Source organism: Trachypithecus francoisi, unplaced genomic scaffold (assembly GCF_009764315.1).
Source record: "Trachypithecus francoisi isolate TF-2019V2 unplaced genomic scaffold, Tfra_2.0 Lachesis_group5, whole genome shotgun sequence".
NCBI classification, from domain to species: Eukaryota; Metazoa; Chordata; class Mammalia; order Primates; family Cercopithecidae; genus Trachypithecus; species Trachypithecus francoisi.
This window is the reverse complement of record NW_022681470.1, coordinates 27,297,299-27,323,605: the sequence shown is the minus strand read 5'-3', so window position 1 is coordinate 27,323,605 and position 26,307 is coordinate 27,297,299. Positions and strand designations below refer to the sequence as shown.

The 26,307-nt window shown below is 37.1% G+C and overlaps 1 protein-coding gene and 1 long non-coding RNA gene across 8 annotated transcripts in view; one reads left to right on the top strand and one right to left on the bottom strand.

Moving 5' to 3' along the window:
- Nucleotides 1–1,357: 1,357 nt before the first annotated feature.
- Nucleotides 1,358–23,300, bottom strand: GORAB (golgin, RAB6 interacting). Of its 7 annotated transcripts, XM_033196746.1 has the most exons (7): nt 22,510–22,630; nt 18,300–18,417; nt 15,163–15,524; nt 14,058–14,190; nt 12,160–12,261; nt 9,921–10,061; nt 1,358–2,774 (listed from the first exon to the last, which is right to left on the bottom strand). In XM_033196746.1, the coding sequence occupies exons 5-7, from the start codon at nt 12,213–12,215 to the stop codon at nt 2,327–2,329; spliced, it is 645 nt and encodes a 214-aa protein (XP_033052637.1). In that variant the 5' UTR covers nt 12,216–12,261; nt 14,058–14,190; nt 15,163–15,524; nt 18,300–18,417; nt 22,510–22,630; the 3' UTR covers nt 1,358–2,326. The 7 variants fall into 7 exon arrangements, with proteins under 7 accessions (XP_033052637.1, XP_033052636.1, XP_033052634.1 ...); XM_033196745.1 differs by lacking the exon at nt 14,058–14,190; XM_033196743.1 differs by lacking the exon at nt 14,058–14,190 and having other exon boundaries at nt 15,167–15,524.
- The window catches only part of LOC117074848, a 67,748-nt gene continuing 64,280 nt past the window's right edge, over nt 22,840–26,307 (top strand). The window contains exon 1 of the long non-coding RNA XR_004433736.1: nt 22,840–22,914. This is a non-coding gene — a long non-coding RNA (uncharacterized LOC117074848). The remainder of the gene's footprint in view (nt 22,915–26,307) is intronic.

Genomic DNA, 26,307 nt, shown 5'->3' with positions numbered 1-26,307 from the left:
ATGCAATATGATTTTGTCACTTATATCATCACCTGAGCACTCTCATACCACCCTAGGAAAGCCAAGCAAGATAACATTTTTTCAAAATAATGGGTTCACTCAACCTTTTATAGCCACATTTGAAAGCACTTTTCTCTCTCTCTCTCTCTCGCTCACACACACACACACACACACACACACACTTCCTCAACAGGTTATAAAGCAAAATTTGCAAGTGGAAGGATGCAGTGCAGTGAACTTCACAGCCTGAAATATGTAAGTGACACATCTGGAATATGGAACAGCAACTTTACTAGCACTTTAAATTTCAAATGAGCCAGCTGGCCAATAAGCTGCTACTGAAATCTTTGGCTCTCAAATTCCTCACTATAAAATAAAATGAGACTGGGAGCGGGGGCTCACGCCTGTAATCCTAGCACTTTGGGAGGCTGAGGCGGATCACCTAAGGTCAGGAGTTTGAGACCAGCCTGGCCAACACGGTGAAGCTTCGTCCCTACTAAAAATACAAAAATGAGCCAGGCGTGGTGGCAGGCGCCTGTAATCCCAGCTACTCAGGGGGCTGAGGCAGAAATGCTTGAACCCAGGAAGCGGAGGTTGCAGTGAGCTGAGATCGTGCCACTGCACTCCAACCTGGGCAGCAGAGTGAGAGTCCGTCTCAAAAAATAAACAAAAAACAAAAAAACCAAGATTAAATTAGATTATCTCTGAGGTCTCATCTAACGTATTTTTTTTCATGGTTCTCATTTCTTCATATATCTTTGAAGTGTTCAGACTGAGAATTAAGATTGCACATACCTGCATTTAACCAATATTATACAACCTCATTGATAATCAATTTTCCTTAACAGAGGCTTAACAAAAGTAAATAACTGTATGTACCACAAGGAGATCCAAGATGCATTATTGTCACACAATGCTTAACACATACTAAACTGTTAGAAATTTTTTTAAGGTAAATGAAAGACACTGTGAGTACATCAGACTTGTTTATTCCTTAGAAAAAAGTGTATTAGACAATGAAACTTTTGGCTTTTATGTATGTCATTCATAAATAAAAGCACAACTATCTATAGAAATGCTTTAGAGAAGTCAGTAATGAAATGTTATACTTTCAACTCAAATTGCGTAATATAAAAATATAAAGCTCATCTATATTATTGCCAGAAGATAATACCCTCAAACAAACCCATTTAAAAACAGGATGTCCCTAAGTTTTTCAGAAACTTTTATGGATACAATCTTATACTTGTGCTTATGTTCTCTGATGATAATGATTTTTTTAAGTCCTCAAAGGTAAAATTTTGACTTTTTGGAATTTCTGATAAATGAATCATAATTTAATGTGATACTCACAGACTTTGGGAGAAAATTACAATATTTATTTACACATTTACATACAGCACAATGTATTGGTCAAGTACTAGTAACAGGCAATTAACAAACTAACAAGAAAATCAGCTTTTAAATGCTTCATGACAGGGTAATTCATGTCCAACATATCAAACACATATTTATAGATAACTTTAGAAAGAAAATACATCCTTTTTTGATCATCACAAGTAGCAATGAGATTTTCTATATTATTTTCAGCCTCACTTCAGAAATGTTTTGTCTAAATTTAATCAATTCATCGATTAAGGGAAAGACAATATAATAGTAAAATTACATGTATGTTTATATATACATGTGTGTGTGTGTCAAATAACAAAACGCAGGCTGTGAAACTGAAACCATTTGAAGGTAAATTGAAGACAAAAGTGATGCTGGCTTCAGCTGTCTGGTTCTTCACATAAATTCCAATTTCCAAGTTTTACAACTCTAGTAATATCCAGATAGATAATTCAACCTACAACTTTTTTCTTCAATTCCTGTCTTTCTCTTTTTCACACTGTAATTTTTGTCTTTTTACTGATTTTAAATAAAATAGGACTTCCAGTCTTAATACATCTCCCAGAAGAAGTGAAATGAGTTCAACTAGGTATTGAGTATCATTTTCCATTTTACTTTTCTATATTTATCTGGTCTAAAAACACTCCAACCATGTAGTTTTTCTTCCATCCTTTTAAGTCACTTACTTTAATTCAGTAAAAAGGGTAATGGAACACCGAAAGAACTGAGCCAAAATCAAGGTGAAATATACCCATAGAAATAAACTTATCATAATTTTGGATTTTAGAATGGCCAAACATATTAATTTACTAAAACTAATCATGAATTCAAAAATCAGCATTGTTTTAAAGAGGTTTTTATTAGAGGTGAAGGCATAATCTACTGCAAAAAGTATACTTTACTGAATACCATATTAGTTCAAAAGAATACTAGAACTTCATGTGGCCAAAGCAGCTGAAATGTCATTACCTTCTTGATTTGGGCAGTTTGGACTATGAAAAGGGATACTATTGGAATTTCCACACTGTTCATCTTCCTTTGGGGAAACAGCTTGTTCTTGACACTTTTTGTTCTCTTTTGCAAATTCGAAAGTCACACTATCCTCAGCAGGCTGCAATGGCCTCTCTAAATGAACCACTGGTTTCCTTGCTTCTACTTCTTGTTCATGTAGCAATCTCTCTACCTCCACCTCAAGCTCCAGAGTCTCTTCATCAGCTTGTACATCTAGTTGTTGCATCAACTCCTCCAGCTTCTTGGCCTTTCGGAGCTCATTTTGCTGTATGATTGTACAAAGGTGTTCAGTGAGTTGCTCTTTTATCTCAGTCTTGCGCTGTAGATCTAGCTTTGCTGCAATATACTCTGCTTCAGCCCTGTCAAACCGCTTCCTGTAAGGATGTGTATAAAGATAGGTCCATCAGTTTTCCATTGAAGAAGATATTCAAAAGAGGATCTAGAAACAATAACTAAACTCCAAAATTGGGAAAAAAATATATAATGAAGATATGGATATTACTACTTTACAAACACTTGTCTACATGTTAGACAAACTAGGCTATGGCTGCTGAAACTTTCACAATATTCTTACTTGAATTCACCTAATAAAACACATCATTCTGCATGAATGTTTTCTTTCCAAAGCTGTTTTTGAGTGAAGGCAGTCTAAAAGGTTAATTCAGTGGTATGCTATTCCCGGGGTGGGAGGATGGGGAGCCCTGATTTGTAGCGTTTACATTTCTATGGGATAACTACTACCACCCTGTCCAATTAATTGCAAGCCACCAAGGTGATATTACTGAATGCAGAACTGGGAAGAGATACACAAAATCCGTATGAGCCAGGGTAAGCTAGCTTTAGCATACAGCTGGTTAAATTTATGAGAAGTAAGACAAGAGATGGAGAAAGTGGAAAATCATATCTCTTGATTAATAAATTTAAAAAAAAAGAGAAAAATTCTGATGGAGAAAGATACAGACAGTGGTTGGGAGATGAATATAAATGGGACAGAGCACACCCAGCAAAATGATACTGGGTGACAGCAAGACATAAACATCAAGTAGAAAGCCTCAGGAGAGCTATATGCAGGATTTCTCAATCTTGGCGCTACTGACAATTTGGGCCATATAATTATTTGTTGTGAGAAGCTGTCCTGCACACTGCAGGATGCTACAGCGCATCACTGGTTCTACCCATTAGTAGCCAGTAATTCTCAAAAGTTGTAACAAGCAAAAGTGTCTACAGGCATTGCCAAATGTCCCTTTATTGGACAAAAATGCTCCCACTTGAGAATCCTTGGGTTAAGTTGTTCTCACTCTCCCCACTACTCCACTTACACTTAGTAGGAAATTTTACATATTTACACATGTATAAACTCTGTTGATAGGTAATCTTATGTAAAGTCATATGTGAAGCAGAGCAATTCTACTGGAGAAGTCACCGTGCAATCTCACTTTTTTTCTTCTGCATTAGGTCAGTACAAAAAGAAGAGTTATTGTATCTTAATTTATTGTCTTTTGCCTTTCCTATATAATTTGTTGCTTTTCTTTTTGCAACAAGAGGGTCCTTCCTCTTTGTCAGAGAAAAGGTTGATTTCCAACTAGTTCTTCAATTTCATTACCATTAGTAGTTGTGAAGGCCACGCTGCTTTACCTGTTATGAGTGCCTACATCAACTTAGTGTAATACGTAGCTTCTAGTACAAGAGTTATGGCAAAAAGAAACAGGTGTATCTCCTAATTTAGGATTCTCTGTCTTGGAAAAAAATACAGTGAAAATAATAAATGGCTTTCATTTTAGACAACTCAGGGTTCAAAACCTTCCTGACAATTACCATGTGTGCCCGTTTTGGTTAAGGCTTTTTGTGAATGCAAAGAACAGATATCCAGTCAAACTAGCTCAGGTAAAAATTGGGTTTTATTGCAGGCTGCAAGAGGCAATTTCATAGTCATGTCATCAGAATCAAAGGCTATTCTCTTCAATGCTTAGAAGCAACACATTTTCTCTCATTTCAGCTCTCCTATCATAGTCACAGCCCAGCATGGCCAACACCTGCAATCGGTATCAAATTCACTCCACTCAATCTCTCAGTGATCCAATTCTATAGTCTCAGAGAAGAACCTAGGTTTGCCTAGCTCATCTCAGTTTAAACAGAACTCTTAGTGTCAGGCCATGCCATGAACCACTACTTAGCCTACGGAGTAAATGTACTGGAGTCGGTAGCCCATCTTTGTTCTAATTAGGTATGCCCCAGGGTCAGCATCCTGAGTCCAAAACACAGTCAGGTTCCTCTGGAAGGGGTTGGGTAAGAGGCATGCAATAATTGAAAATTCCAGTACAGAGACTCTGGGCAGTTACTTAAGCTGAGTCTTGGTCTATCTGTAAAACAATGATGATAAAATACCTCATAGGAGTTTTGAGTATTAAACAGTATAAATGGGGCAAGCTTCCAGTCTCGTGCATGGTAGGTGCTCAAGAAACAGAACTTCTCCTTTAGAACACCAGAATCAAAAAGTACTGTTAATGTATTAGTAAGCATGAATCTAAAATTAAGATTACACAAAATTTAGGGACCTGGTATTTATACTTGAAAACTCATGTACATAATGTTAATTTAGCATATTTCCTTTTTTTTTTTTTACTGTAAATATAGTAAATGTAAGAATGAGAGTGTCCATTATCTTTCAATAACCCTCTATGTTAAAAGAATTGTCCTAAAGGAACTCTACTGGATACCTAGTTCCCTTATTTCCATACTTTATAACATACCCTGTTCATGTAATATTCTTGCAACAAGACAGGGGTTCTGACATTCTCAATAGGTGTATGAATGCCCTGACCTGACCGTGACTCAAACCTCCCTTCTCTGCAAGTCTGTGGTCTCCTTTAGCCAGTCAAAATCAATCAGCAGAGATTTACAGTATGGACTCATGAATACTGAATTGAAATTAACATTTGCAAATAGGTCCCTTGTTTCCACTGATCTATCACCCTGGATAAATCACTGAAGATTTTGTATTTTGTTTATTTATTCAAAGTCTTTCTGGTCAGAAATACGAATATATACTTTCCTACAGAGTGATTTAACGTTTAAAATATTGATTAGTTTCACAAACTGCACTACCAGCCTACAGTCAGGTGGGTAATACCAAAGTAGTGTATGATGACATTCTGGAACAAAATAATAAGAGCATTATACATAACATAGTAAGACAGAGTGAACTGGAAATGTAATTATACAATTGTTTTGTTATTTTAAAGGGGGATGGAATGAATTAATGAAAGTTATTTTTAAAGGATTTTAGAAAGTATCTCTTTGTTTTGGTATCCCCTGAAATGTTTAAAAATTCCACCATTAACCCTCTGTATAGCACTGGGTTCCACGGGTCCACTTTTAGTTTTTCAGTTCCTTTTCTGAGCAGTTCTCACTATTTGTCTAAATTAGCATTTCATAATTTTTACCTTTTCTTAAGTCTTTCAAACAATGAGAAAATTTACTTATTTAAAAAACAGAATAAAATAAATTATATTTTGCAATTACTAGAGAGGTTCAATGAACCCTTTCATAAATCTAAGATAGAGGATTATTGCAGTATTTTTATATTTCCTGTATCTTGAAACATTCTGTCATTTCATCATCCTAGGAATTATTTCATCATTACTTATCAATTATTCTCTTTTGCAATAAAAAATTAAAATAAGAAAATAATGATCTAAAAGGATGATGCAATAAGTTATCATTGTTGACCTTCTTTACTGTGCTGTACAAAGTACTATGCCACCTCCAGAAGGTATAAAAGAAGACTGAAAACACCATTTTTGAAACCTGTTTTTAGTTTTCATTTCTGCCTATCCAGTATTAGCAAAGTAGAGACAACTGACAGAGGAAGACATTTTGCCACTGTTACAGAAATCAAAAGATGAATACTGTGGTAGGCTAAAAAATGGCCTCCCAAAGATACTTCCTAATTCCTGGGACCTGTGAATATTACTTTCTATGACAAGCGAGTGAAAATTACCTTATATGGAAAAAGATGTGATTAAGATAAAGGACTTGAAAGGAGTTTATTTCAGATTATACAGTTGGACCCTAAGTGCAATCACATGCATCTTTTAAAGAGAAAGGCAGAGGAAGTTTTGAGACAGAAGAAAAGGCAATATAACTATGGAGGCACAGAATGGAGTGGCGTGGCCACAAGCCAAGGGATGCCCACAGCCACCAGAAGCTGGAAGAGGCAAGAAATGGATAGCTAGAGTCTCTGAAGACATTACAAACCTGACACCTTGATTTTGGGTATGTGGCCTCCAGAAATGCAAGAGAAGGAATTTCTGTTGCTTTAGGTCACCCAGTTTTTGATTATTTGTCATAGGAGTCCTAGGAAACTAACAGAAATGCAGAGACACATTCTAGAACCCAGATGATAAAAATCGATCATATGTGAAATCTCAGATGAATCTTCAGCAAAATATATCCTAGGTGAATTTTCTCAAACTTGAGAATCAGTGAATGAAAAATATATTTCTAAGCATAGAAAGGAAAAATTATATTATCATGGAGTTAATCATTTCAGCAGGGAGAACTTACCCCCAATATTTTACAAGTATCTAGACTATCCCCTGTTGCTACAAAGATGTAATGTAACTATATTCTCTCAGCTTTTCATGTCTGTGAGTCAAACATTATTTGATACAAAGACGGTTACCAGGCTTATATTCTTATTAAAATCTTAAAGTTGTTTTACACAATCCCTTTTAATCTTACTTTTAAAAATTATTCATAAAGTGATTTAAAAATATTTGTCTGTGGGTGTATGTTTGTGTATATGAAGGTGTCTATGAAACCTAGATGGTCAACAGTGATTCAAAAAAATGTTCTACATGCAGCCACTCTCGATTTTGTAAGCTGGTCTGCACAGCATATGGCAACACTGTAATCCCAGTGGTGAGCAGTAGCAGTAGCAGTAGCAGCAGGAGCAGCAGCAACTCTCTCAAATTGGCTCACTCAAAGTGCCAGTCTTCTCAGAGGTCTCTCTCCAAACACTGCTCTACAGAGGCCAGTTTTAAAGCAAGTTCTGGCCTATTCACTATCCAAGAACCTTCTGTGGACATAGCATTGTACCAAATACTACAGAACTAAGATATTATTTTTATTAAAAAAAGAAAAAAGGAAATCTCCCATAAAAACTGACTGTCCTAGGGATTATCTTTCACGCGAAATCTGGACCATATTATTATTTTACCAATCTGTAATTTCTCAGTGACCACAAATGCAAATTTAGAAAATGATACCTTAATCTTACGCATGAACAAGACACACTATGGTTCTAATCACCATTGTCTATATTTCCCTTTGACTGAACGCAAGAGCTTCGGCTTTTGAAAATAGCAGCACACGGCCAGGTATGGTGGCTCACACCTGTAATCCCAGAACTTTGGAGGCCGAGGCAGGCGGATCACCTGAGGTCAAGAGTTCAAGACCAGCCTGGCCAACATGGTGAAACCTCATCTCTACTAAAAATACAAAAAATTAGCCAGGTGTGGTGGTGGGCGCCTGTAGTTGGGCTACTTAGGAGACTGAGGCAGGAGAATCGCTTGAATCTGGGAGGCGGAGGTTGCAGTGAGCAGGAATCACGCCACTGCACTCCAGCCTGGGCAATAAGAGTGATACTCCATCTCACAAATAAAAATAAAAACAGCGGCACACAACATCTACTTACATTCAACTAAATCAATATTAGTAACATGAGAAACCGTCATCTGTAACTTATTAAAGATGTAAAAATCTACTAAAACTTCATTTAGGATACTGAGATACTATAGGATGTTTTTTCCTTTAGTAATCCCACCTTCTTTGTGGTTCTTAGAAGGCTAAAACTATGACATTTCTTATATAATACTGAATATGAAAAGGCATCTTTCTCCAGTTTCCACTAGAACAGAATTAAAACAAAATCAAATTACTTTTCTTTTTCTTTCTTTCTTTCTTTTTTTTTGAGACGGAGTCTCGCTCTGTCGCCGGGGCTGGAGTGCAGTGGCGCAATCTTGGCTCACTGCAAGCTCCGCCTCCCAGGTTCACGCCGTTCTCCCGCCTCAGCCTCCCGAGTAGCTGGGACTACAGGCGCCCACCACTACGCCTGGCTAATTTTTTGTATTTTTAGTAGAGACAGGGTTTCACTGTGTTAGCCAGGATGGTCGTGATCTCCTGACCTCGTAATCCGCCTGCCTTGGCCTCCCAGAATGCTGAGATTACAGGCGTGACCCGCCGTGCCTGGCCTCAAATTTCTATTGAGGTACCTAGTGCTTGTACCTTATAATATGAATTATTCATATAAAAGGCTACAAAGGCATAAAAATGTTCCTCTGGCAAACTTATGTTACAGAGAATAAAATATGCTACAAATCAAGGCTTAGTTTAATCTTAACTAAAATCTCTGTTACCTCCCTTAATGACCTTATTAATGGAAACCTGGAACCTCTGGTTATCAGCTACTGATGGCATTCATTTAGGTAGTTAATTAATAAAGACAACCCTTTAAGTCTAACAGCATATGGTCCAACAGCAATTACAAGAATCACAAGAACAACCACAAGTCTCTTTCTTAAACACTCAACAGTTAATTAAAAACCACAATCAAGCATTTCCGCTTTAATAAACTGTTACATAAACATTCTGATGTTGTGGTTTACCCTGGCCTAATGAGGCATTTTGATTGATTTCTAGTGTAACAGAGAAAGATACAAAATTGAGTCATTAACACAGCATTCCCTTGCAAAAAAAGACAAACCAGTATGATTAAAGGAATGTTGAAAGGGCTGAAAACCCTGAAGTTGGATATAATTTTTTGCCCTTTTATCTGTCTGCAAAGTCCATGTAATTCATTACATGTGTTAGTTCATTTTAAAAATACTCCATGGTATTTTTTCCTCTTTTAAAAAATGCCAATGGTTGAAACCAAGGAAACATATATTAAACCATCTCATAAGAATATAATTGAAAAAAAAGAAAAGAGAAAATATTTCAAATTTCCAAGACAGAGGATCTGCTTAAAATATTCATAAGCTTTTAAAAACTAAACTAGATCCTCTTATTCTGATGAAAGCTAAAATGAGAACTAAACTTCAATCCTATAGGACCGTGTCAGATATCAAAAATTTTAATGGAAAGAATACAGACATGGTGTTTGAATAACAGTTTTGGGCAAATCACTCAGATATTTACTTTGCTGGATCCTGAAAGATGAATAAAAAACTTCCAAACATTAAATAGCTGAGGGTTTAGCAGCAAAGACTAAAATGTAAATAAATAATGCAAGAACTGCTCTAATGGCACACAAACAAGGTTAATTAGTAGGGCAGAGTTAAGGAAGACTTCACTGAAGAGGAGACACCTGAATTGGCACAAAAGAGGAATAAATACAGCACTGAATGGGGTTGTTTTGAGGCTTAAATTATGATATATACATAAAAGCCCCTGGAATAGCTGGCAATAAACATTAATTAAATCATACTCCTTGTTCAGATTCAACTTCCCCAACTCACCGAGCATATGAATAGTCTAAGCTGGCCTGATCAATTCGGTTCCTGAGAATTCCAATGTCAGCTGACACCATGTCATCTAAAGCCTGCAACTCCTTCTGGATCCGCTTTAGTTTCATGGTTTCTGCCTGAGTTCTTTTGGATCTAGAAAATCAGGTATATGAGCGGGAAAATAAGAACATTTTAAAACCATGTGTTCATATACAATGTAAGTGAAAAACCAAGATACTGTATATATGTTTATAATTTATATTTTAAAAGTTAGAAAAAACTCAGGAAAATTGAAATAAATGCTAGTTAACATTTGAGTTTTTGAAATTTTATATTTGCATGTTGCATAAACAAAGTAACAAATAAGACTAAAAAAAAACTCAGCAAATAGTTCATTTGTAGATATTCATTCTGTAAAGAGAACAAACACTAAAAGAATATATCTGTATTCCCTTTACATTGAAACATTCAACAGAGCTTTCCAAATTTCTAGTCTTTAATTCTTCTTCTTCCTGAGCCCATTTTCACTTGTCTGATACTTACGTGCCATTAAGAACAGACAGATGCCTATACTAAACCACACCTCTTCATACATCTGAGAACATCCATTTAGTTTTAACTTTCTTGGGACCCATTTCCCCAAACTTTTATTGCTTTGATTCTTGTTCTCTAGGAAAACTACTAGTTCCCAAAATTCTTTATGGAGTTGAACACCAAAACACTCATTTTCCTTATTTAAAAGCATATCCAACCTCATCATTTCTTAATCCCCTCTCCCAAGAACAATATATACTTAAGAAATGGAACAAGCAAATAAAAAAGCAACCCTTTAATCATGATTTCACTCATTTCAAATTTTCACACACACTGTGAATGAAGAAGAAAAATCCCCACATAAGTCCACTATGTTACATAGCACATTCTCTGCATTTCTACTCTTAGGCATTTACCCTTCCTTTCTGCCTACAAAAGTTCACTTAACGTCAAGTACTTCATTGCCATTTATTAAGAGTTCAAACACGATGCATTTCCCTACACTTCTGTTTACACTGGTGCTTTCTGTCTAAAATCACAAACACTTATAAGAAGAACTGCCGAGCCTGTACATGTTTTTGTAAAACCACAGAAAACAGCCTTCCCATCTCTTTAGAAATCGAAGACTACTAAAATGCTTTAATTACTTTTAAATAATCACTTACAAAAAAAAAAGAAGGCACTACTCTTTTATTTGCTAGTTTTTTCCCTTGAAACATAGTAACTCAGTGAGTTGCATATTTCCTATGCTTCAAGAAAGATCAAGGCGTATCAGTAGTAGAAAAAGAAAAATCATGATTTCTCAAATACACTCACTCCTCTGGTAGACAAAATTCTAAACTACTCTTATACCTATCACCCTCTTCCCTCTTCTCCTGCCCCTACACATACTCTAGCTTCAAGCAGTAACAGTCTGACAGACTTTTCTGGAAGTCTAAAAAGAAAATGTCACTAAATATTTCCTTGCATTTATTTTTCACTATTCATAACCATTAATTTATTGACTAAGTTTAGTTTCCTAAGGCCACAGGAGATTAGACAGAAACTACAAACTCAGCAAAAGTGGTGGGGGATGGGAAGAATGATTCCAATGGGAATGTTGTTGTGTGGGGCTGGTACAATGCAGTAAATGTGAAGGGGCTGCTGACAGACACTGGAAGATGAAAGAAAAATTGAATCTCACACAGTGCTCATAATAACGACCCTGAGTCATCAATAAAAAGTTAAACTATATCATGTATCTTCTACTTGTGGAGGCGGGACACATTATTTAAGAAAATGCCCACAGGAAATACAATTAAGATTCATGGGAGTATGTCACTTACGTAGAAAACCTTATTCCTCTACACATCAAATGATTAAGGTCTCCCAAATAAAAATTAAAACTTGCATTTTTTGCTAATTTACATATACTGATAGCTATTTACTGTTTCCCTTATGATTGTGTAGATGGCTAAAACTGGAAGCACTAATGAAGGTCTTTAAGTTTTAACTGCAACTATATTTACAAATTTAATATGCTCTATGCTTAAAAAGTTCTCCTTAATAAATTATAATTGGAATTTCAGTATCACTTATAAAGCATAATTTGTTTACTTAAAAGTAATGGTTGAAGAAAAAATATCAGTTTATTAAAAGAGACATTGGAAAATAAATATAACACATGACAGAACGGGTTACAGGTTACAAACAGCCTCTCCTGGTTCAGGTGCCTCACCTTTCTGCAATAGCTTTAGCCAAAAGAGCTTTTTTACGTTTATTTTTCTCTTCCATTAGCCGTTGTTCTTGTTGGAGGACTTCCCAACGAGATTTTTCTTGCCTAGGGGGCAAAAAAAAGCATAAAAATAAGTTTATGAAAGAAAAAGAAACTGCTACCCTATCCCACACCTTACCAGTCTCAGTCCCCTAAGTATAAAATTTAATCAAGAAGATTTATGTATATGTTCTTTCAAAAGTCCTCTTAAAAGAGACCCACCTGCAGTTCATTATTTTGTTCTAATGGGAACAAAGACTACGATCTAAAGTAAAGAGGCTTACATAAATTGGACCTCTGAAATCCATAATATGTATACAATCTAGGAACCCACAAACTAGAAGCCAGAATACTGTGGCATGTGTTTAGGAGTACAAAGAAATTTGTGTAAGTTAATTATGTATTATATGCAGAATGGAGATTAATAAAAATTGGTCTGTAGCTGATATCATATTATTTATACCTTTTAGAGTTTTCTATAAAGTCTCCACCACGTTAACATGCTTCAGACAATAACCAATGTTTATTTCACACGTTAATATTTTCTTTCAATTTGTTCACTTTTTCCCAACTCTTAGACTTTATTTTTGTCTGTTTTTTTTTCCTTTTTGTGGAGAATGGGGTCTTGCTGTATTACCCAGGCAGGTCTCGAACTCTAGGCTCAAGCTATCCTCCTGCCTCTGCCTCCCTAAGTGCTGGGATTACAGGTGTAAGCCACTGTCCCAGACCAACTCAGACATTTTTAAACGAAGTAAAACACTAAGAGGTAAGACTGGAATGCTGGGCTAAAGAAAAAAATTCAAAGATCTGAAAACATGTATTGTCTTACAATCTGTCCAATTCTAAAATAAATATATTAAAATTTCCCATAAAGTCATGAGCTTGATGCCAACTCAAATTAAACAAGGTACTGGCAAAACTATTGATTCCTATTACTGTCACTTCTTACAGCCATTATATCACATGTATCTATTCCCAAATCTAGTAACCACTTCCAAAATTGTCCCTGTCTCTCCATTCCTACACCTTAGTTTTGGGACTGGTCATTTCTCACTTTTACTATTGCAGGCATCTCTTCACTAGGCACCTTAGTTCCACAGCTCACCCTGCACTCTCTCCCATATGATCTATAACACTGACACCTGGAATTTCTCTAACCATTATTTTGATTGAGGCCTTTAGCCCTCAGAGAGCTTCATGATATCTTGCTGCATTAGTGAATTTGCTAGGCAGGCATCTCCGATCCTTTCTCATTTCTTTAATTCTCTACTTATTCATCCTCTGCTTCTGCTTCTGATCCTTCCTCATTTCTGTTTTCTTTTTTCTTTTCTTTTTTTTTTTTGAGACAGAGTCTCGCTCTGTTGCCCAGGCTGGAGTGCAGTGGCATGATCTCGGCTCACTGCAACCTCCATCTCCCAGGTTCAAGTAATTCTTGTGCCTCAGTCTCCCAAGTAGCTGGGACTACAGGCACGCACCACCACGCCCAGCTAATTTTTTTTGTATTTTTGGTAGAGACGGGGTTTCCCCATGTTGGCCAAGATGCACCTGCCTCAGCCTCCCAAAGTGCTAGAATTATAGGTGTGGGCCACCGCATCTGTCCTCCTTCCTCATTTATTTAATTCTCTACTGTTCTCTGGCTCATCCTTTGCCACCTCTCCCAGAGAAATGAGGTATCATCTCCAAACATTCTCTAGGACACAGCTTTCCTTTCTCCTCTTTAAAACCTCAAAATTTCTCCTTTACGTGAATGGTTTAGGTTACATGTCTTTTATGAAAATTCTTCCAAGTATCTAAAAAATACTAAAAAAATTCTATGTCCCTATGACATCCAATCTGAATTGTCCAGCTCAATGTAAACTTACCCCCATTTGTCTCAGGCCTTTGTTGGTAAACTACACTTAGAGACACTTTAATGTATGCACTTGTTCAATGTAGATTTCATAAATTCATGTGGTTTTATAACTCTTGTCAAAATGATTTCTTAGTTGTAAACCCCTAGTGGACAGAAAACATTTTAAATTCCCAGGATAGAATCTGGATCAGCAGAGATTAAAAAGATGTCAGAGATTAGGAAAAAAAAAAAAGATACTTTGAAAAGAACTCAGAAAAGAGAAAACAGAGATAAAGTCATTCCTTCTCCTCTGTGAGTGATAAATCAGAAGGAAACAAAGAAATAAGAGGATATATTAAAACACAAGCTATCAAATAAAAAATTCTAAGAATTTGCAAATCAAAAAATGGCATCTTCCACAAGAGCAGTGTAGCTAAATTATGAAAGTTGTTTCTAATACAAAGACAGTAAAGAATAAATAAAAAGAAACCTAATGATGAACTGAGTTTTACCATTAGTCCCCTAAATTTCCTACACTCTCTCCTTCGACCATCCCTTTACGTCTCTCCACAAGTTCCAATTTCTGGGCCAATGGAAACAGTCTGGAAGATGAAGAAAGGGGTCAATTTGGGGAGAGGCACTATGCATATAATAACTGCTTCTGAGCTGAGATCGCGCCATTGCACTCCAGCCTGGGCAACAGAATGAGACTCTGTCTCAAAAACAAAAAAGAAAAGAAAAAAAAAAAAAAGAACTGCTTCTGCTGAGTGTAAAAGGCATAAACTTTGGATCCAGACGACTTATATGTAAATCTCAGCTCTACTATTTACTAGCAGTGTATTAGCTTTAGGAAGGTATCTTTTCTGAGTCCCAGATACCTCATCTATAAAGTTTAAATAATAAACATGCATTTTAAGGCTGTTATGAAGACTCAATAACATAAAACATACAGAATGACTAACAGCATCCAGCTTATATTTAGGTGGTAGCTATTTTTCAATAGTTTATACATCACATTTCTAGGATTGAATATAAAAGAGAGAAAATGTTAAAATAAACAAGTTACATTTCCTTAAAGCCCACTGGGAAAAAACGGGTTAAATGAAAAGTCTCATGGACTTTTCATATAGACTTACTAACAATTCCACTTTCTTTTTCACCAATTTGCAGTCTGGCTTTGGAGGTAGAATCTCAACATTGTTGTGACCATCATGGGAATTCTCAAGTCCCAGTTCCTTTGGCTGACTTTCAACGTCCTGTGGTTGTCCATCACCAACAGGAGAGGTGAGAGGGAGATGACTCGGAAGAGTAGGGGAAGAAAAAGGTGGTTTTTGAACGTTAACTCTCTGTTTTGGTGCTGAAAGCAGCTGCTCTGGAAGTAATGAGGTTGATCCATCTTGAAGTCCAAGTTTTTGGCTTTGCTCTACAAGGGCTTTTTCTCGCTGAAGTTGTTGTCGACTTTTCTTCGCGGGGAGACGTCGTTGTGGTTCAAATGGATCTATGTAAAAGAAAATAGAGGAAAATTCCTTTGTGTGAGCAGCAAATAATTATAATTCCTCTAAGAAAATAAAAAATTAACATTACAGTTTGATAATTCTAGTGGTTCTCCTACCCCATTCTCTATCTTGAAAGTCTAGGGGAAAAACAGCCATCTTCCTGTAGAGTTTCAACAGTTTTTAGATCATAATGTTAATATTTAACAGAAACTCTTAATTTATCTTCAGCGAAGTCCATCAGTGAGTTAGGCCTTAGGTCACGAAGTGAGGTTTCTTTTTCAACTTGATTTCCTAATTGTCAAAAGAAATCAACTAATTTTGACCAAATCAGGGAGATGACTGAATTATCTGGTTTTAAATTTGATTTATGGTTCTGTCTGCTCTCCTGAACAAAATGGTGGTTGCATTTTCAAATGGGATTACCCTCTCTTAAATTTTAACAGCTTTTAGGGCAATTTGGTACATATGTGATACATATTCAGATGCTATAACAGGAATGTAGTTGAGTGAAGTCTCTTATTTCTAGGAATGCTAGTTAACCTTAAACTGTTTTCTTTCATCCTACAGAACAATCCAAGGTTGTACTCCCCAGAGCCTAGTCACGCTCTAATCAATGCATTCAAACTACTTTTAATAGTAGCCTGAGCAAAGCAATAGAAGATAAAACAACTGGGGGGAAATATCTTTAAAGTTATAAATAAGAATACTTCTATTACACTTTTTGGACTGTCCATGCCAGTGTAAACATTTTAGGGCAGACAACTGGAGAATCTGACTCACATTCATACTATATTTAATAAGATCTATAAATAGTATTCTCTCTTAAATGCCTGGGAAGTGAAATTATGAGTTTTTGTAAACGAACAACTCAAATGGGACTTTCAAATTTGGCATATTGACTTTTGAAGCAAAACAAGCTTATTATTCGAATTTCCCAAAGTATAGTTAAAAGCTCTAGAGTCACAATTCCAGCTTTGCTTTTGCCCAGTTCAGTGACCTCAGGTAAGTCAATTATTTATTCAATATCTGAGTTTCCTCATCTATCAAGCTGGTTGAAAATTAACCTGCTCTAATGCATGAAGTTGGTCTAAGAATAAATGAGATATGTACAGAAAACATTTTTTAAAAGACTGAGGTATTATCAAAAGCAAATGTTATTGTTTACTTTAGCCAGAAACACAAAGTATCCTCCTGTACCTTGCAACAGGAACACATTCTTGGCTCTGATCTTTATTCATACCATCAAAAAATGTCACTTAGCCTGCTTACCTCTCTGTTGAACTCATTAGCTGAATTATTAATAGTTCCTCTGAAATTCAGGTAGTCACTTCTATTTTATTTTGCATTTTTACAGAACCTACCTATAAGACTGAAAATGCTAATTTTAAACAATAAACAATAAGCAAATCAGGCCACTTAAACACAGAACATACCGTTTCCCACAATGCGTATTAGGGGCTGCAAATATCAAGGAGACTGGTGAACTGAGAAGCACAAGTCTGGTGGAAAGGGGGCAATTCAGTCACCTTTAGTCAATTGCTATCATTAAAAAATTTAGGTCAGCATAGCCAGATATTTTGATTTTTATGATTACAATTTAGACTTTTATGTAAAATATCTTGATTTTTAAATGTAGGGAACTGTCTCAATCAGGAAAATCTAGATTATGCTGTAGGGGCAAATCTTAGTGGTTTTAAACCACAAAGGTTTATTTTTCATCAATGACATGTGCCAACTAAAGGCTAACAGAGTGGTTCTGCTGATTAGTCTCTCAGGGCTCTAGGCTGACTGTACAGTCAGTATTCAGTGTTGCTGGCCACCACAACACAGGGAGAAAAGAGAGGTCAGGAAGGTCTTGCTACAGCAATTAAGTGCTCTGACCCAATAGTGATATAACACTTCTGCTCACAATTCAATGGCTCACCTAGTACATGGACCTACCCCCAAACAAAGGCAACAGTTATAGCTGGCTTACTAAATAACACAATGATTATCACCATTATTAACTTAAAATAAATGTAAAGATTGGATAAATGAAAGAGAAAAGGAAGAAAGGAAGGAATGAAAGAGGGAGGGAGGGAAGAAGGGAAAGAAAGGAAGGCAGGCAGGAAGAAAGGAGGAAAAAAAGAAAGAAGGGGGAAGGAAGCAGGCAAAGCCGAAAAGCCGCATACATTTTTGGGTTAAATTAAGCCAATGGACTACCAGTTTGTGATATATGCTCCATATCCCTTATTTAAGCCCTAGTCCCCCAACCCCAGAAAACCATCATTTGAATCATATGTTGATTATTCTGTTCCTTCTCTAATAGACATGTTGCATCTATGAATATTTCTAAAAAGTATTTACTTAGTTGTCCAATTTTATAAAAAGGGTTTTGTGCTGTACATCTGTTTTACTTCATATCACACTGTCAGTAGTCATTCATATTGTCTACGTCGCAGCAGTCATTAATTTTGTTGTATAACATTTCATTGTGTGAGTAAACCAGAGTCTACTGATCTTCTTCCACTGATAGACATTTAGGTTGGTTACAAGTTTTTGCTTTTGTAAATTTTCAATACTGTGTCTCTTATTTTACATGTACAAGAATTTGCTTTGGATATTATCTAAGAACAACTGAGTCACAAAGTATAACTTTAGAAGAAACATGAAAATGCTTTCCAAAGTGTACTCCCTCTAGTAATGTGTAAGATCCTGTGGATGTACTTTTTCTTCAATATACAATACTGTCAGATGTTTTAATTTTTGTCAATCAAATGGGTGTAAAATAGTAGTACCTCACTGTGTTCTTGATTTGTAATTCTCTGCTCCTTCGTGGTGATGAGCATCTCTTCATAGTTCCTTTTCTAGGAAATACCTATTCATGTCTTTTGTTGACTTTTCTTTTGGCTTGCACTTTTTTATATATCAGCAGAAAACAATTAGAAAATACAATTAAAGAGAATATATTTCAATAACAGAAATTATCAGTTATCTAGGAACAAATCTAACAAAAAGATGTTTAATACCTCTATAGGGAAAACTATAAAATTTATTGAGAATTTAAACAAGTACTAAATAAATGGAGACATATACCATGTTAGTGGTAATGTTTATAATATGAAGATGAAATTGATCTAAAGAGTCAATGCAATTACAATCAAAATTCCTAATGGGTTTCCCGTTAAATTTGGTAAAATTATTGAAATTTTTATATGAAAAGATAGAAGGTCAAGAATAGTGGCCAGGTGCAGTGGCTCACACCTGTAACTACTATTACAGTAATTATAGTAAGAAACCAATTTCTTAAGACACGGAAATGTTCGCTATTAAAAAAAGGTTCACATGTTTGAATATATTAAAATTAAGGCCCAGCATGGTGGCTCATGCCTGTAATCCCAGCACTTTGGGAGGCTGAGGGAGGAGAACTGCTTGAACCCAGGAGTTTGAGACCAACCTAGGCAAAATAGCAAGATCCTATCACTACAAAAAAAAAAAAGAAGAAGGAAGGAAGGAAGAAGAAAGAAAGGAAGGAAGAAAGAAAGAAAAAGAAAGAAAGAAAGAAAGAAAGAGAGAGAGAGAAAGAAAGAAAACTAGTGTGGTGTGATGGCATATAGCTGTAATCCCAGCTACTTGGGAGGCTGAGGCAAGAAGATCGCTAGATCCCAGGAGTTCAAGGTTATAGTGAGCTATGATCGCGCTACTGCACTCCAGCCTGGGCAACAGAGAGCCAGTTTCAAAAAATAAAATATTTTGTTCAGCAAAAAGATAAAAGTGAATAGACAACTTAAAAACTGAGAGAAGATATTCATAATGTAACTGGCAAAGAATCAGTATGAAGAATAACTCTTCTGAATAAATAATTTATTTAACTAAAAATTGACAGCATGTGGTTGCACTGTTTTCTTCCAATTTTTCATTATGAAATAGATCATACATCAAATATATGCATGTGTTACACTCATAAACACACATACACAGTCTTCCAACCTATATGATTAAAAAAATGTTTAAGAAATAAAATATGACTGCAGTAGAAGTAACTACTGTTTAACAATAGACATAATCCTCCTTTTAGAAGGTAAGAGAGAATTTATGTCCTATCCCCCAAGTTGTATAACTTGCTTTTGGTAAGTAAAATATAAGTAGGAGTGTCACATGTCATTTACTGGTGGAAGGATTTAATTGCCAATGTTCAATTTTCAATCTTCTTTTCTTCCTACCATGGTAAACTCCTACAAGACAGCACCAAAAGATGGAGTGACTGTGGAACACAGTCACCTGCCAAACCCACATTAAACATGAAACTAGAGTGAAAACCAAATCTTTATTTTAAACAATTGACATATTAGGGCTATTTGTTACTTTAGCTTAACTTGCCTTAACCTCATTTCATAAATTACCAATACCTCTGAATTTCCCTCTCCCTGATCACATTCCCATGCCTCCCCACTATATACAATCATATGTCACTTAACAATGGGCTGCATTCTGAGAAATGTGTTGTTAGGCAATTTTGTCCTTGTGCAAACATCAGAGAGTGTATTTACACAAACCTAGATGGTACAGCCTACTATATACTTAGGCTATATGGTATAGCCTTTTGCTCCTAAGCTCGAAACCTGTACAGTATGTCACTATACTGAAGAAAACAGAAAAAGTGCCATAAAAACAGGGTATTATAATAATCTTACCAGGCCACCACTGTATATGTGGTCCACTGATAACTGAAATACTGTTATTGAGTATGTGACTGTATATATTATACATACAGCTAGCTGATCCTTGATATATGAGGATAACTGGTTCCAGGATCCCCATGTATACCAAAATCTGTGCATACTCAAGTCCCACACTTGGCGCTGTGAAAACCACATATACCAAAAGTTGGCCCTCCATATACTCAGGTTTCACATCCCCCAAATACTGTATTTTTAAAATGCACATTTGTGTATAAGTGAACCATCACAGTTCAAACCTGTGTTGTTCAAGGGCCAAGTGTAAATCACATACACTGTATTAACAAACATGTTAATGCATGCGGTTACAGTTAATACTAATATATTCCCACCAGCTGTACAGTAGTAGCCCACTAGATGAGTATACCACAATTTATTTACCCATTCCCTTGGTAATGAATACTCTGGTTGTTTCCAATTTCTTAATATTATAAACAAGACTATTAACAACGTTCTTGACCATGTTCCTCAATGCACATACAGGGATCTCCAGAGTACTACTGTCCTTATTTTTGCTGGCAACCAACTCCATCTTCCTAGATTATTCAATAAATGTTTAAGGATAGAGAACAGCTAGAAATGGCTTTAAAATTAAAGGGCCAAATCCTCTAATTTTACAAATAAGGAATCCAAGGGGAAAAGATTTAGAAGAGCTGAAAGTTCTATACGCCAATGACTGTGTTTAGCTACGGGTATACAAGGCTGTTAAGATATTTTCCGTCCTCGAGGTGGTCACGGACTAGTGATTTGGTTTCCACACTCTACAGTGGGCCTTGAAGTTCAGGTCCTTACCATCCTCTATCTACCCCCAGTTGCAAAGGCATTTCAAAAGATACTTCTACATAATTAATATATTGTGTAATTTTGATTTTTAGATTAAGTCGTCTTTACCCTGGAAAATGCGCCTCTGCTAACACAACCTTTATGAAATCTTCCCAAGCTCCATTCAATCTCCAGCAGTGAGGTTCCTCTTGTCTCTGAAGCAAGCTTTTGCAATATCTACTACCACATAACTTTGTGATTTGTCTCCTCATGAGTCTACTGGAGTCAGACCAGAGGCCAGGGCACTTGTACCCTGTACATCAAAGTATGTGAATGGATGTTGAAAACACAGAGCAAAAGAATTTGAGCATATAAAGCAACACAGAGTCAGTTAACCATACAGCGTAGCATAACCTTTTTGATAGAGTTTTTAAAGTCCCCTGGACCAGTCAAAATGTCCCCAATCGATGTAATCTACATTGGTCCTATCTTACTAATTTACTTCTTTTCCCACTTGTCCGCCCAAGATTAGTCTCACATTTATGCTAAAAATGCACAAGCTACCAGAGCAACATCCAACTTCCCCACAAACGCTAAAAAAAGGTTTACTTCATTTTCTACCAAAATAAAGTATTTGAATTAAGGTACCAAGAGCGGTGTACACTTCTTACAGAAATTGTGTGTACTACCAGGATAACCACACAGATCACTGCGAAATTTCAACCACAAGTACAGTGCAATCAATATTACTAAGTTTTCCACCAACAATCAGCAAACTTAATTCCTTCATTAAAAAAAAAAATATATATATGTATACATAGTACAAGCCCATTCAATGCTTACTCTAAAAAAGCCAGAGAGAGAAGAACAAGATTAGCTTACTCCAAAGTAAGACTGTATGTATATAAACATATAAAGTCTTCACATCTACCCTCTCAAAGACCCTTTTGGTTTGCTGATTCTCAAAAATTGGAAAGAACTGCAAAAATCATCTGGCAACCAGAAGTGAATGCAACACTCCAGATGAACTGTGAAAAGTACCAAAATTTTGCCTTTATTCAGACGCCTGTGCTCCTTTTTTCCAATCATCTGCTTCTGTAAATTCACCACAATTCTAACATGATGTGCGCCCCTCCTCCTTCCCTTACCCTGACCCTAACCTTCCAACTGTCGATTCCTGCAGCAATCCTCCCTAAGGAAGACACACAGGCTGCAGGCTCACTTCCTCTCCCAAGTCCCATTCCTTTCACAAGAAGAGTCAAATCCCTACAGTGGATTCCTGGACCGTCTTTCCTAAAAGAAGATCCCAGTCCTCTGGCTTGCCCCTCCCATCGTGACTCCCAGTAAGTCCACCTCTCAAACCCCCTTACACCAGTCCACGTACTTACAGCGCCTTCTGCTAACGCAAACGTAGCCACTTCCACGCCCCCTTCCCCCGCCAAAGCTGCATCCCCGCCCCTTCCCCTTAAGACCCAAGAATTAAACCACTGTAAACCCATTTTGTTACCTTTAGTCTGCTTTAGTCTCCTGAGTTCCTCTTCAGAGAAGCCTGTCCAACCTTGCGCCATCGGCCCGGGCCACCGGCACCCCCAAAACTGCCCAAATATCGGAGCCGCGACTGCCAACACCGCTGTCCAGCGCATCCGGGTTTTTCCTCGGCCGCGGCCAATCAGTGCGTCGGGCTCCAAACACAAGGCCCTCTCTCCACGGCCTCAGGGTCCGGCTTCCTTCCAGGCTGCCTTCAGCAGTGCCTGACAAACTGCCTAAGGAAACCTTGCCACGCAGACATTCGTTTCCCCCAGGCTTGCCTTTGCTCTCTCTCTCTCTCTCTCTCTCTGTTTCTCACTGTTGCTGGTTAATCGCTTCAGGAGCTAAGAGGGGAAATGGCGATGGGGATGAGAGTGGAGATAAGGTATTTGGGGAGGAGCTACGAGTCGGTGGCGGAAACGGGAGATCAAAGTGCCTTTTGGGTCCTGTACCTGTGGGGCGGGAGTGGTGCTCTCTGTGGCTCTTAATTTGCCCTAAAATCCATGTGTTTTGCTGGGAGTGTGCACAGCGCTGGAGGCATCCTTCGGATTGACTCAGGAAATGATCAGATTTAGGATTTTGATGATGAAGAAACATTTAAAAGGGGTGGGGTATAATTAACGAAAAGGGAACAGGCATAACCAGGTCTCTCGCAGGCCGGAGCGTCTCCCAGATTTCTTTTGCTTTGGGTTGTTTCCTTTGTGAATAATTATAATATGTAAACTTTCCTCCTAAGGGATTTCTTTTTTTTTCCTTCTTTTTTTTTTTTTTTGAGACGGAGTTTCGCTCTTGTTGCACAAGCTGGAATGCAGTGGGACGCTCTCGACTCACTGCAACCTCTGCCTCCCGAGTAGCTGGGATTATTGGCGCCCACCACCACACCCGGCTAATTTTTTGTATTTTTAGTAGACACGAGGTTTCACCATGTTAGCCAGGCTGATCTGGAACTCTTGACCTTAGGCGATCTCCCCGCCTTGGCCTTCCAAAGTGTTGGGATTACAGGCGTGAGCCACCGCACCCAGCCAGGATTTAAATGGCTCCCCTTTAAATCTATGTTTCAGAGGAGACATTATAAAATATCGGCACTGGGGGATGGGAAGGCATTTCTCAGGATCCTGCCTGGAGTGCTAATACCGTAGTTTGGGTTCTGCTTTGAACACTAACCTGAGATCCCATTTCCTCATTTGAGGTAGGGTTGCAAAGATTAAAAGATGCAAGCGTTGTTAAAATACACATAGATGAGGATGATTTAAGAGAGACCTAGTTATACTATTTTTCATGCGTCTCTTTCACTATTTTTGCAGTGAGAACAACAAAACACCTCATCTTGGCTTACATTTTAAAATACTTTGGCTTTAATGTGTTGATATTTTTAAACAAAATGAAAGAAAGGAGTAAAGTACAAAATAAAACACGTCAAGAAAAGTTGAAAGGAGTACTTCAGATTTAGTAAGTGATCAAAAAGTGAAGGATGTTTGGAATTTCCCATGTAAATCTGAGTTTTTAAATTTAAAGTGGTTTCTGAAATTTGGGGATGCTGCAGATGCGTCATTTTAAATGTGTACTCAGTTTTCATAACATTAAACAAAATGCCATCCAAAAGGACTGGAGGAGACAGTTTCCTCCAGTTTCTGAACATAAGACTAAGTATATTCAAGTTATAGATTATGTAACTCCAAAGTAGTAGACGGGGATCAGTGGCAATCTGGTAGTTAATTCAGTTTCCCATTTGCAGGCAACCGCCATCTAGTTCATCTAATAACAATAAACCACCTTGTGTGCCCCATGTTGAATTTTACACATAAATGTTCTTTAGTTCACTCTGGGGGAATTTCAAAAATTATCCGTAATCTTAATAGATATGTAAATTAGGATATTTTAAAAGGTGTTGCATTGGCCCTTAATGAGAACCAAAGCAAAAGTGACATGTAGTAAAAGACAATAAAATCCGTCTGTATAAAGTTATAATTTCCAGTTTGCTAGGTTCTAAATCTCCTGTTTGTTGTTTCTGTTGGCTCTCCCTCATGGTGGCTAGTTTCTTCAAATGATGTATAATATTTAAGTGGGAATTTATCTTCAAAATTCTTTGTTCTGCAGAAGTCTTCTCTTCCCTGGGTTGAGAAAGTGTCTCTACAGATTGGTTTTATTGATCCTAAAGTTTCAGTTGTTTTAAACCAGATTTAAGGTAATTTTTTCAGCTTCTACTGTAAATTTAGTTCTTAGGTTCCACCCCCATATATGATACAGGACTCAGGTCTCAGTATTTTTTAATTGTCTTTATATACAAATTATACACAACTTTATTTTCAACAATCTTGTCTTCAAATAAGTGAAAGAGACCCAACCCTAGGATCTATATTTAGTTAGAATCCCCCTTTCTACATCTCTGTAGCTTTAAGATCTATGATGTATTTTTTGATTATGTAAATAAAAACATGTTATATGTTTTAACATGCCTTTAAACCCTGCCTTTAAAACAAAAAACAATAATAGTAATATTACTCACAGATAGCAAGCTTCCTTACTGCTTTTCCAAAGCAACAGTCTTAAGGTTTTGTGTTTTTTTGTTTGTTTGTTTTGTTTTAAAGGCAGGGTCTCACCCTGTTACCTAGGCTGGAGTGCAGTGGTATGATCTTGGCGCACTGCAACCTCTGTCTCCAGGACTCAAGCGATCCTCCCATTTCTTTGTCTCCGGAGTAGCTGGGGCTATAGGTGGCCACTACCATGCATGGATAACTTTTATATTTTTTTTTTTTGTAGAGATGAGGTTTTGACATGTTGCTCAGGCTGGTCTCCGACTCCTGAGCTCAAGCGGTCTGCCCAGCTGGGCCTCCCACTTGCTGGGATCACAGGCATGAGCCACTGTGCCTGGAGTTTTTCTAATCCTCTATGATCACATAGTCTATCTTTTCTAGACTCTCAACTTTATTTCAGCAATCTTGTCTTCAAATTATGTGTAGGAATCCCAATCCCCAGGACCTGTATCTAGGTAGAGACCCCCCTTTCTACATCTTCTTTGCTTTCTTTTAGGCTCTGTGATATATATTTTTTGTTTACATAAATAAGAACATGTTATACAGTATTTAGCATCTGTATGTGTTTATAGAAGGGGACCACCTATGACAATTTAGACAATAATCTCCAGCTGATTCTCCATCAGAGCCACTAGAGTAAAAATGAAGACTAATCGTGTCTGTAGCCTGGTCAAAGCTGGTAAAATGCCTTCCCAGCACACTTTGAATAAAATCTGTTTCTGCATGATCCTACATGATCTCACCCCTGTCTACCTCTCTTATGTGATCATTAGGCTGTCTTTCCCTTTACTCTGCACTCCCTATAATCCAGCCAAATTGGCATTCGTTGGGATTTTGGGATACACCAGACTTTCTTTTCTGCTACCCTCTACTACCTACCCAGGGCTTTCCCAAATGCTGTCCTTTAATTATTATCTTTCCCTTGTCTGGCTGATTCTTCCTCCTTCTTTACGTTTTGGCCTAAAATATTCACATAGACGTTCTATGACACCCTATCTAAGTAGCACCTGCCCACTTCTATGTTCTTTATGACTTTTACAGCACTAATTAAAGTTTCTCATCTCTTCTGTCTATAGACTGAGCTCCCTGCTTTACCAGCATTTATCCTCGAATGTAAAGAGACCCATCCAATTCCCTTTTATATACTGCCAGTTGCCTCTCTTCCTTTCCTGTCCCCGCTCCTGTGCCTGGCTCTTCATTTCTACCTACGTCTTGGGGATATAGGACTGCCTTTCTGACCCTTA